The 13,095-nt window shown below is 44.3% G+C and overlaps 1 protein-coding gene across 1 annotated transcript in view; it reads left to right on the forward strand.

Moving 5' to 3' along the window:
• Positions 1-224: 224 nt before the first annotated feature.
• Positions 225-13,095, forward strand: part of NPC1 (NPC intracellular cholesterol transporter 1) — a 47,275-nt gene continuing 34,404 nt past the window's right edge. Inside the window, exon 1 of the mRNA XM_075920863.2 lies at positions 225-435. Within this exon, the coding sequence (XP_075776978.2) occupies positions 352-435 (84 nt within the window). The 5' untranslated portion in view covers positions 225-351. The remainder of the gene's footprint in view (positions 436-13,095) is intronic.

Here is a 13,095-nt window from a genome sequence, read left to right on the forward strand (position 1 = left end):
CAAGCTGCCACCAGCCGGGGAAGCTCCCCTCGCCCGCCAAAAGGTCCCGGCCTCTGCGGTGACTGGAGGCGCCCGGCGCCGCGCGTGACAGCCCCCAGGGGGCGGAGCGGGCGGGCTGACAGCGCGTCAGCTGGGCAGGGACAGGCCCGGCGGTGGCGTGAGGCGGCGGCACCTCCCGCCAGCGCAGGAAGAGGCGGAGTCTTGGCCGAGCCCGGCAGGGGGCGGAGCCGCGCTCGCTCCAGCCACTCGCCCGGCCCCGCCCCACCCCGCGCGGCCCCCAGACAAGCTGCGGGAGCGGCCGGTAGCAGCGTTCCCCGCGCCCCCCGGCAGAGACGCCCCGTCGGCTCCGGCATGAGGAGGCAGCAGCGCAGCCCCAGGCGGGGCCTCTGCAGCCTGAGCCTGCTCGCCGGGCTGCTGGTGCTGCTGCCGGCTCAGGTGAGCGAGGGGCCGCCCGGGCCAGGGCAGCCCCATGGGCGCTGGCTGGCAGAGAGAGGGAGGGAGGGTGGCGGGGCCGGAGGCTTCGCCCTGCCGCCTGGGGTCCCGTCCTCCGCAGTCGTGTCTCCGGCATGACCGCCTGTGAGGCGGAGCCAGGGGCTAGGAAGGGCCCTCGGCTCCGGGGTGGAAGGGGCTGGATGTGGGGCTGTGCTGCTGGGGGCTGTTGGGCCGCGTGCGCCCCTCTTCTCTCCCCCCGCCGCCGCCGCCGCCGCATCCTGTGGCCGGGCTGAGCCTGCTGATGCGGCGCTCGGCTGCGCCCACACGTGGCGCCCTCTGCCCCGCGGGCCCCCTAGGCGGTGGGAAAGTCACAGCGACTCTCGTTCTTTTGGGAAACGCCCGGGCTCGGTGGCAGTTTGCACGGGTGGTGCCAGGCCACACAGTCATGGAACGGGGCTCACGTGAAGCAGCAGACACTGAAGTTGCACTTGGGGAAGAGAGCGCTGATGACTTTTCCATCGGAGCGCTTGTTGGAGCAAGCGATTTCTTCTCTTCTCCCAGCCCCCCCACAGAGCTGCATGCCTGCAATCGCAGATCTGTTACTGAAATAGGGGGTTTTAAAAATCCAATCTATTTTAAAGACATTGCCGAATTAAAATATTAAAAGTTAGGACCTTTTGTTCTGCTAATAGTTGTGCATTTGTAGTCACCTTTTCCCTCCCTTGCAAAGAGTTTATATTGCTTGTTGGAAGGATGGAAATCTCCCAACAAGAGAAGCTGGCTTTCCATACTAGGAGAGCATGGAAACTGATTATGCTCCAAGCTTACCTTGCAGACATTTATGAACCATTGGTCCCATTGATTTAATTGGACTAGACTGCCATTGTTCTGCAAACACTTTATACTTGTGAGTTGTCATGCAGCTAAACGTGTAAGTATTTGCAAATACAAGGCCTGAGTTCCCAATTTTGTTGGAAGTCTTATAAATATCTTCTGTCACAGTAAATAGATTTAGTAATCTACTGTCAGTATCCTGTCATTATCAACTGGACATGCTGGCATTTGGTATATAGTAATATATAATACTTAGCACTGTTCATAAGTAGGTTTAAAGTCCTTCACATTTATTTTTATATGTATCCTCAACATGTGAGGTAGAGAAGTATCTTAATTTTTACAGCAAGAAAGCTGATGCACACACAGGCTAAGCAACTTGTCTAAGGTCACACAAGAAGTATGTGGTAGTGTGGGGTATTGATGTTAGATCTTCTGGGTTACTGCCATAATCAGAGCTGTCTTTTCTCTCCTTGTGTTGTACATATTTATATCTATTGATGATATCTCAGTGTAAAACATACATAAAATACACAGTTTTATGCTTAAGGTCTCTTTCATTTTTATTACAAAAAGGATACAATCATCATTGAAACCTTTTAGGGTGTCATGGTACAGATTTAGGTTAGTGATCCTCCATGAAGCACAGCACAACTGATTTCACATGATGCTTTACGCCAGGGCTACTCAACATGCGGCCCGCAGCCTGTTTGTGGCTCAAGGTGTGGTTTGGGCTTACGCTGGGCTCAATGCATGGGATCCTTTGAACATGGCCTCCACTAGGAACACACTCCACAATGCCAAGGCGTCTCCTAGGAGAGGTGAGCATTGAAAGATGGAAGGGGATGGGCTGGCTGCAACAGACAGGTACAGAGCGTCAGTATTTCTAGCCCCCAGGGAGAAGGTGTTGGGAGCACTAGAGCATTGTGTGAAAAAGCTATTTGCATATACATTTGCATGTATATGCAACCACACTTAAGTTGTGGCCCTCAGCATGTGCTGAGAGTGTCTTTGTGGCCCCTGGGGCTTCCAAAGTTGAGTAGCCCTGCTTTAAGTGGCACAAAACAAAGTGGTCTTTAATGGCCTCTATAACCTAAAATTCATTATATATGATTTTACTTCTAAACTAAGGGCAGGTTTTTAAAATGCAGTGGCACAGCTGCACCATTTCAGTACTTAGGTAGAGACCTTTCTAAGTTGATGACAGAGAAATTCTCCCATCTGTGTAGTTAATTGACCTTCCTGAGAAATACTTGTAAGTGGGAGCTGTGTCCAGGGGAGAGTTAGATTGATGTAATTATGTCACTCAGGGGTGTGAACCTGGCCTTAGGCTAGGAGGCATTAGGAAGCCTTGCACAGCTCTAATAAAAGAAGAGGTATGTTAATTACAGGTATATTACTGAGTACTTGTTGCTTAGTGAAAATTCTGCACTGTAAGATCATCTGCACCGGACCTCAGTTTTGTTTTGGAAAGAGAGAGCTACCCAGATGGATAAATGTGGTCTATAATCAAGATTGTTTATTAATATGTTTTCCTTTGGTTTTGTAAAAAAGAATCTTATTTGCCTTTATTTTAAAAGTTTGCAGCCAGCTTTAGTTGCAGCCTGTATACAAATATATAAATTTAGTACATTTTAGGAAATGAGTGTTGAGAAGGGTGATGGTCTTTTTTGTTGTGTTGGTGGTATATGGCTTTTACTTACTTGGAAGTGTGAAAAGGAAGCATTCAGAATAAACATTTACCTCTTCGAATAGATTGCATTCCTTTCTCCCCACTTATTTAATAAACACTAATGTAACATTGTGATCAGTTGGTTTAGTGTTTCATAATATAAACAGGTTTTTCAGTTCTTGCTCAGCCCCAAACTTGCTTTGTTACCTTGGACAAGTCATTATACCTCAGACTTTGTACCTCCGTTTTTCCAGATGTAGAACGGAGACATTATATACCCATCTTTCAGATGCCTGGATGAAAAACACTATGTAAATGTGATAGTAATTCCAAAAGTATTGGTCAGGACATACTGTTCAAAATGGAGGAGAAAACAAAGAGAGTCACTGAAGAGACAAAATGTTTCCAGAAAAAAAAATAGATGGCTGTTTCAGTATATTAAGATTCTGATTTGGGTTTTGCAGTGTTCCGGTGGAAGGTGAGGATAGGGGTTTTTATAAGGCAAGGGATGATGGCTAAATTGTTTTTGGGAAAGTGAATGCCCAGTGCAGTGGTCCCCAACTGGGCACCGCGGCGCCCGCTGGGGCATTTATGGATAGTGACTAGGGCCAGCCTGAGCCATTCTTGCACCCCGGGCGCCCTGCGCATATGTGGCCCCAAAAGACTGGGGACCACTGGCCCAGTGGATATGGTTACAAGCTGACAAACTGCTTGTCAGCTTTCCTAGTTATCTCCCAAGAGTGTTCTTCATTCCTGATGTGAAATAGACCCACTAATCAAATGTAGAATATCTGAACAGGGACTGCCTCTGGTACTGAATTGTTAGTACTTTTGTGATTGTAGACGGATATTAGGTAGGGGCTTTGTACTGCGTCCCCGATACGCATGCAGCTTTCCCACTGCTAAAATCATTTTTACTTGTGACCAAGTCAAATTAAAATCCAGCTCAAACAATAACACAGTGCATCTGCTAGCCCACCTAAGTTACTAAAAAAAAAAAAAAAAATTAACCTAACCTTGATTACAACTTCAGTCTGCTTTATTATTTGACCCTGAAAGGCCATTATGCTTATCAGTTGGAGTTGTCAATTTTCAGTCCTGTTGTCCATGCTGGGAAACTTGGCCTATTAACTCCCAGTGAATACGTGTCCTCATAGACTCCAAGGTCAGAAGGGACCATTATGATCATCTAGTCTGACCCCCTGCACAGTGCAGGCCACAAAATCTCACCCACCCCTCCTAGAATAATCCTCTCACCTATATCTCAGATATTGAAGCCTTCAAATACTTTGAAGACCCCAAGATGCAGAGAATCCTCCAGCTGTGATCTGTACCCCATGCTACGGAGGAAGGCGAAAAACCTCCAGGGCCTCTGCCAATCTACCCTGGAGGAAAATTCCTTCCCGACCCCAAATATGGCGATCAGCTAAACCCTGAGCATGTGGGCAAGACCTGTTACCTTGGAGTAATAAATCCCTCCTTTTTGGCACCCACATGAAAATTGGGAGGGGAGGGATGTAATTAGAAGTGCCACCAGGAGTATTGATTCTGCATTAAAAGAGGTTAGGTATGGTACATGTCAAGCTCTTTTTTGTGTATTAGAGAGGGCGTGCAGCAGCACAGAAGGAGGGAAACACAGCTGTATCTCACTGGTGCTGCTATCTTTTTTCACTGAATTCCTTTCAAACATTTTAGCTTAGAAATGATAAGGAAGATAAGGCAAGCTGAGTGCAGTCTTTGATAATAGTCCCATGTTTGTTGCAGGATGACACAATTCCTCATTGTTAATTATACAAAGCAATCATTGTTTTCTGTGTTTGCCTTGAAGTTCAGGGTTCCATCATAGTTTTTGTTTTGTGATGGTCAAGGCTGTCTGAGACCTTAGGGATGTTAGTCTCAGAGTTTGAGATATAGGACACCCATTTAGTTCATGCAGACGTTATGCTGGAGTGAGAGTGGGCAGCTAGTGGTTGTAGTTTGTGGAATCCTGGATAGTGTAGTACTACAAGTTTCCTTACATATGCTGAATTATTTTAGCACTTTATCTTGGAATAGTAAGATGACAAATATGTTCAGTTCAGCATAAGCTAAATATTAAGCTTTCTGTGGTAACTATTTCTTCACTGGAGATGTGTGTGTGTGTGTGTGTGTGTGTGTGTGTGTGTATATATATAATATATAATGCTGAAAGTCTAATAGTCCGTGTGGTGTTGCTGATTCATTAAATGGATTTTTTTGGTAGAACTATGACTTGTCATCTCTCAGCCCAAACAGCTGTAGGTAATAGTGATTTAGTAGGTGATATGCTTCTGTCTGAGTTGATATCCAACTAAGACCATTGCATGGTGTAAAACTAGACTCTGCCTGTGGATGTGCTGTTTCAGAATAGATATAAAAGTGGAGTCCTGGCTGTGGGGTGGTATCAGGCAGCCTGATGGTACTGTTTCTGAAAGTAATTCTTATGCTCTGGCTGAAGTTGGTTAATTTCAGAGCATTCTGCTCAATTAATCCTCCCCCCACCCTCCCATTCCCCATATCTGTTAATTGGTTGAGTGACTTTTCCAGGGTCAAGGTACACTGTCAACTTGAAATGTAGTCACTGTCAAATAAGTTGTAAGTAGTTTCATGTACTGCACCTGCTTTTGACAACTTGCCATTTTTATCACAATTTTAAAAGGTAATATGTCACTTGCTAAACATGTACAGAAATCCTACCAATGTCAGAGGAATTAGTAAGACCTTCAGTTTGTATACCAGTAACAGAGATTAGAGTAAGGTATATTCTCCTTTTTTATAATTGTTTTAAATACTACAAAAGTGACAAGGAGTCCTGTGGCACCCTTATTGACTAACAAATGTATTGGAGCATAAGCTTTCGTGGGCGAAGACCCACTTCGTCAATGCATGTAGTAGAAATTTCCAGAGGCAGGTATAAATATGCAGGCTAGAGATAATGAGGCTAATTCAGTCAGACGGTGAGGCCCACTTCTACCAGCTGATGTGGAGGTATGAACACCAAAAGAGGAGGAACTGCTTTTGTACTTGGCTAGCCATGCACAGTCTTTGTTTAATCCTAAACTGATGGTGTCAAATTTGCAGATGAACTGTAGCTCAGCAGTTTCTCTCTAAAGTCTGGTCTTGAAGTTTGTTGCTGCAGAATGGCTACTTTTAAATCTGCTACTGTGTGTCCAGGGAGATTGAAGTGTTCCCCTACAGGTTTTTGTATATTGCCGTTCCTAATATCTGATTTGTGTCCATTTATTCTTTTATGCAGGGACTGTCCAGTTTGGCTGATATATATAGCAGAGGGGCATTGCTGGCACATGATGGTGTATATTATATTGGTAGACGTGCAGGTGAATGAACCTGTGATGGTGTCGCTGGTGTAGATATGAGGGCAGACTTGGCACCGAGGTTCGTTGCATGGATTGGTTCCTGAGTTAAGAGTTACTGTGGTGCAGTGTATAGTTGCTGGTGAGAATTTGCTTCAGGTTGGTGGGTTGTCTGTGGGTGAGGACTGGCCTGCCTCCCAAGGGTTGTGAAAGTGAGGGATCATTGTCCAGGATAAGTTGTAGATCACTGATGAAGCGTTGGAGAGGTTTTAGCTGAAGACTGTAGGTGATGGCCAGTGGTGTTCTGTGGGTTTCTTTCTTGGGCTTGTCTTGTAGTAGGAGGCTTCCAGGTACACATCTGGCTCTGTTAATCTGTTTCCTCACTTCCTCCTGCTGGTATCATAGTTTCAAGAATCCTTGGTGAAGATCTTGTAGGTGTTGGTCTCTGTCTGAGGGGTTGGAGCAGATGTGGTTGTACCTTAGTGCTTGGCGGTAGACAGTGGATTGTGTGGTGTGTCTGGGATGGAAGCTAGAGGCATGAAAGTAGGCGTAGTGGTTGGTAGGTTTTCAGTATAGGGTGGTGACCATTTATGTGACCATTACTTATTTGCACTGTGGTGTCCAGGAAGTAGATCTCTTGTGTGGGTTTTAAATACTCAGGATCTAGCCTCCATTGACTTATGACTTGTGTGAATCCATTGAACATTTTGGTTGAAGGTGATGAGCACTCTTTACCATAATTATAGATAGATGGAGTATTCATGAGTACTGGAGTACTCAGTTTGCTAGTCATTTGTCAGTGGTTGAGAGTTTTAACTTGCGGCTTCATGCTGCTAACTTGAAAGGGGGTTGGGATTTTACACTCAAATGGTTTAGCAAATTTCTTGTAAGTGGTGGCAGGAATTGACAAGCTTGGTAACATTTTTTTTTTCTAGTTTTGTTGGTTAGAATCTCATTAGTGCATGTAAGTATATACCCTCTCTGAGGGATGATCTACAATGAAACTTACTTTGGCATAGATGTATCTTGTCTTGTAGATATGTGAAAAATCTACATATCTGAAAAATGTAGGTAGGCCATCTTGACCATAGATTCCAAATGTATGTAACTGTCTCCTGAATTTAAAGAACTCTGGACTTTCCATAAGCTCAGTGAGGGTACATCTGGCAGCTCTCTACTTTGCAACAGAGGTGGGCAGGTGCAGACCAGATGATGTGATAGTCCCTTTAGCCTTAAACTCTGAGTCTACACTTAGGCTGTGTTTTCAGTACAGTGGAGATCGGTAGTTCCAGATCAATCTTTCAGAGCTTGATTTAGTAAAGACCTCCTAAATCGAACTTAGAGGTCACCCCTGTCGGTGGCTGGTGCTCTTGCTTCTGCAAAGAGTAAAGGAAGCTGTTTCCTACATTGTGGGACAGTGGGGAAACCTGAATTAAGGTGCGTCGACTCCAACTACGTAATTAATGTAGCTGGAGCTGCATATCTTAATTTGACCTTACCTTAAAGGGTTTATGAGCAGGTCTCGACAAATAATGCAGTCTACTTGCCTGTGGCGAGTAGATTGCAACCTGAAAGATCCAGGTTTGGGCGATCTGCGCATGTGCAGATCGCCGGACAGCATGGTTCGGCGAGCCCTGTTTATGAGGATTTACAAATAGAGCCCTGCATGCATAGAAATATCTGTCTGCAGATATAGATATCTGTGGACCAGTGTTCCCTCCCTGCAGGGAACTGTGAGCCTCTAACTGTGCGGGACTGATTAATCCCCTGCAGAGCTGTGCTGCCATGCATCTTAGAGGGAACACTGCCATGGACACACATTGGTATCTGCTGATCCTCAGAGGTCTACTCCCAGGAGACACTGGCAAATGGATTGGTGCATGTACCTGTTGTTCCTGGGAGCTAGCGCCCTGTACTGGCAGCTCGTCTTGGCAGTGTTGTTATACTTCCCCCAGTGGGGCTGTATAATTCCAGACAGGAGGTGGTGTGGCAGCACTGCTGCGAGAAACTACCAGCAAGGAATGCTGGCTCCTGAGAGTGATGGGTCCCCTCTGTTGGCCGCAATGTCTCCAGGGAGTAGAGCCCTGTGGATTAGGGATGTTAAATATCAGTTAATTGAATAGTTGAGTAGCCTCATGAATTCTTATCGGTTAGTCAACTATTCTATATTTCTTGGGGGTGGGGCTGGCAGCTGTTGTGCTCCAGCCTCGCTCAAAAGGAGTATCTTGCCACTCCACGCTGGAGTTTAAAAACCAGCTCCTCTCTCTGACTGGCTGCCTGTTACTCTGTGCTGCTGCCTTTGATAAAGAGGCAGCAGCGCAGGGTGGCAGCAGCCCCTGTCGAAGGGTGGTTTGAATTTAAAGAACCCCCAAGCCAGGCTGAGCCAGGCTGCTAGCCAGCCTGCTAAAAACTTTACTGGCGGAGGGGAGGGAAATGTGTGTAGTCTATAGCATTAACCTATAAAACTTTGCTTATCAGTTAATCAACTACACTATTACATCCCTACTGTGGATCAGTGGATACTGATTTCTGTCCATTCAGGGCTCTGATCATAAAATCCCTCTTCCCCCAAGGCACTTGGTTAGGGAATCTTTCCCTCCCTGGAATCTAAATATTTTCCTCCAAGTATGAACAGGCTTATCTTTTGAACCCTTGGTTACATGTTCTCTGTTTCTTCTTTCCATTAAAACCGTCATCTTGGTCATAATATCTCTCAAGAGTGTCGAGGGGAAACAAAAGTCGATTGTAAGGCCCCAGAATATAATTTTCCATAAGGATGGGGTTCTTTAAGTCCTTACCCAAAATTTCTACCAAATATAGTCTTTCATTTAAATCAGATCCAATTATTTCAAAATGCATACAAATTCTCTCGGAGTGCTTTATTTCTCTATATGCGGGACAAAATTATTTAGGGCATTCCTTGGCTTATTCATAGCATTTGGAGACATGGTTGAAGTGCACGCTGTTTCAGCACACTTGTGGGTTGTATCAAAGTTTGTTAATTTACTAATGTTACCTCACTTGTAAGTTACAGTGATAGAAATGTAGCCATGTTAGTCTGGTGTAGCTGAAACAAAAAACAGGACTACGTAGCACTTTAAAGACTAACAAGATGGTTTATTAGGTGATGAGCTTTCGTGGGCCAGACCCACTTCCTCAGATCAAATAGTGGAAGAAAATTGGCACAACCGTATATACCAAAGGATACAATTAAAAAAAAAAAAGAACACACATGAAAAGGACAAATCAAATTTCAGAACAGAAGGGGGATGAGGGAAGGGAGGTAAATGTCTGTGAGCTAATGATATTAGAGGTGATATCATTGGGGTGGGGCTCACAGACATTTACCTCCCTCCCCTCATCCCCCTTCTGTTCTGAAATTTGATTTGTCCTTTTCATGTGTGTTCTTTTTTTTTTTTAATTGTATCCTTTGGTATATACGGTTGTGCCAATTTTCTTCCACTATTTGATCTGAGGAAGTGGGTCTGGCCCACAAAAGCTCATCACCTAATAAACCATCTTGTTAGTCTTTAAAGTGCTACATAGACCTGTTTTTTGTAAGCTCACTCAACTAGGACATGAGCAATCTCTATTGCTGCCTTCACAAATGTTCCCATTCTGGATGCTTGCAGAGTAGCTTTGTGGTGTTAGGACATGTATTTGCCCAATGTTGCTTTATTGTGAAAGCATCCAGATTTGACCTTAATTTTAGAAAGGCTGGACTATAATCACTCAATAGAAGAAACTTCTATTTAACCTACAATAACTGTGAGTCTTTGAGCCATAATTTCTAGATAGATTCCATGACCAAACCCTTTTCCCTGTTATTGAGTCTGATCGTATCTGGATTAAGAATGTCAGTGTGTAGTCGACTATACAGTTTACCAATAAGCCTAGGCTTATTTACTATACTGCATTCCCCCTCCTCCTTGCTGCATTTGTATCAAAGGCAGCAAAGGGAGGGGAGTAGGAGCTGATGCAGAGGCAGCAGCACAGGAGAGGAGGGCAGGAGAGACTGCTACGCATTTCACAGAACAGCCTCTGTTTGCGGTGAACCTGGATCCCCTGCAAACTGAGGCTGGTCCCCAGAAGCAGCCCCTGTCTGCGGGGAGTCCAACCCCCCTGGACAGGGGCTGCTGCCACCCTGTGCTGCTGCCTCTATTGGAGGTAGTAGCGTGGGGCATCAGGCAGCTGGTCTGTGTGGGGAGCTGGTTTTTAAACTGGCTCCCCTCGTGGACCAGGTCTTGCCTGGCGCCCTGCACTGCTGCTTCTGCTATAATCACAGAGGTGGCAGCACGGAGTGCTCCCTAGGAATGGGGCTGAAGTGCACTGGCTGCTGTCCCTGCTTCTGGGGACTATTGAAGGTTGTGTAACAGATAATTATTCATTCCATTACACAACTGTTCATTTACCCAATATCTAATATCCCTAACCTGGATTCTGTATGGCTAGGGAATTGAAAGGAGGTTGGGGCTGCCAGACCTTTCCTGTCCATGGCCCAAGGCATGGGTATGCAAATGCAGCTCCTCCAACAGACACTTCTGAGCAAAATCATCTAGATTTGATTGCATGCCAGTAGTGAAATATATGGACTGCTCATCTCTGCCAGTGTCACGGTAATGTACATACAGTTTCTCTCCACCTGACAAATGTTGCATTACTATTTTTTCCATTATCTTTTGGGTGGGTTTCTAGGTCAGCCATCCAGTACAAAAATGTGTAGTTTCCCAATTTTATTTGGCCATGGAACTCTTTTAAACTCGAAAGAATTTTGCGAAACCCCTATAAGGCTTGTATATGGAGCTGAAAAAGTAGACCACAAGTAAGGATAATAATAAACAAAGGTCATGAGATCAACACAAATGAAAATTGTTTTCAATAAAATTAATAAATGCTTAAATATTTTTTTAAATCATAAAATGTTGTTATAATGGAATTTTCTTGCGGAACCCTTATTTTCACTTTGCGGAACCCTGAGGTTCCGTGGAACACCATTTGGGAAACACTAGTGTAGTGTAGTGAATGCTGTGGAACCCTTAAGTGTAACTTTGAGTAGTCCTTAGCTGTTACGTTTGGAGATTGTCAGATGTCCTACGGATTAGTGAACAAAATTATTCATGGTCAAGCACAAGGCATAGAGGAGTCTGTCCTTGGCAGTGTAAGCATGTGATGTATGACAAACACTAGTAAAGGTTGTTTAGAAGATAAAGATGGGGCATAAGTTATCTGTAAAACTGTCCTATGCAACTTTCAGAATGGAAAAACTTGCAGAAATATGTACTGAGGGTATGTTTGTGGTGTTAGTTGAACATTGCTTCTATTATATATTTGCACAAATGCTTTTGCAAAGACTTAGAGGCTGTTTAAAATACTGTTTGGAATAACAGAATGATTGTATATTGTAGTGTACATTAATACATGTGTTGAATTTGCCAGAGTAGATGAACTGTCAGTTTAGCTGTTTAGTGATAGAAAGCTGGTTTCCTAGAGTTTTATTTACATATAGTAGAATCCAAAGGGCTAGTAAAAGATTTGTATTTAATTCATGATTTAAAAAAACAAAAGGGAGGAAGAAAAGCATACAGTTGGATGTGGTCTTCTAAGAACGTCAGGCTAAGCTTCCCAAAAAGAGGTTCCTTGATATACTACTGCGTTGTAAATTTTGAGCTAGTACCAATAAACTTTTCTGCATTTCTAGTATTGAGCTCAGGTTCTTTTCTGTAGCTAGTTAAAAGCAGTACGGAGAAGGGGGAACACTGTACTGCTTTTATGTTAGTGACAGTCTGCTTAAATTGGAAGTGCTGATGGGTAGCACAAATCCCTAAATTTCTGCCATGACCAGATGACTCGTGTGTCTCAATCATGTGATGAATGAGGCATGTGAAACTTTTGCTTACACAATCCTTGCTGCTGCATCTTTTCTGAATTTGTAATTATAGCAAATTACTGACAGCAAACTTGTATTTCAGCTTTCTCATCTTAAATCAACTTGTCACATTATTTTTGCAGCATGCAAATTAGGGGTGTTAAAGTGCATTTAATTATGTAATCATGTAACTGCTGAAAATTTCAGCAGTTAAACACTGGGGAGAGAGGGAAAGCAGGGAGCAGGCAACTCCTGCCTGCTGCCTTGCACTGCTGCCTCTGTATAAGAGGCAGCAGTGTGGAGGGAGGGTCAGGCAGGAGCTAATACATGTGGTGAGCCGACTGTTCTCCTGCCCACATTCCTGCTTCCCTTTGATACAGAAGCAGCAGCGCAGGAGGTGGGGATCTGTGTGTGACTGTGCATGTTAACCAGTGAGCTCAGGCTCATCGGTTAACTGTGTAAACTGTTACACACTCACATCCTTAATATAAATGTTACTGATTCACACTATTCTCTAGGGTTTATAACAGTAATGGTTGTGAACTGCTGTCACCTGTGAACATTTTACCTAATATGTGCAGGTGCTTTTCTGTATTACCCAGCATTAAAATTTATTTTTTGGTGTTCTTTGATTTGAAAAGTACCACCCATGTGGGATAGGGAGTCCCCTAAAACTATTACATATTCTAACACTGGGAATATGGTTTCCCACACTTATCTTGTCACCCTGTCTACTAACAGGGTAAGAGATGTGCTTTCCATGGGAATACAAAGTAGGGATGTTAAAATAAGGTTAATTTACTATTTGAGTAGTCGATAGAATTTTTATCAACTCGTCAATTAGTTGGTAAGGGAAGGCAGCCTGGGCTCAGTCCTGACTGGCACCCGGCCTGGGACCAAACCCTGCAGTGTCTCTAATTTAAAAGGCAGTGGGAGCTGGGCACCTGGTGTGGAAGTGG

Source organism: Pelodiscus sinensis, chromosome 2 (genome assembly GCF_052426305.1).
Source record: "Pelodiscus sinensis isolate ZL-2025 chromosome 2, ASM5242630v1, whole genome shotgun sequence".
Classification (NCBI taxonomy): Eukaryota; Metazoa; Chordata; order Testudines; family Trionychidae; genus Pelodiscus; species Pelodiscus sinensis.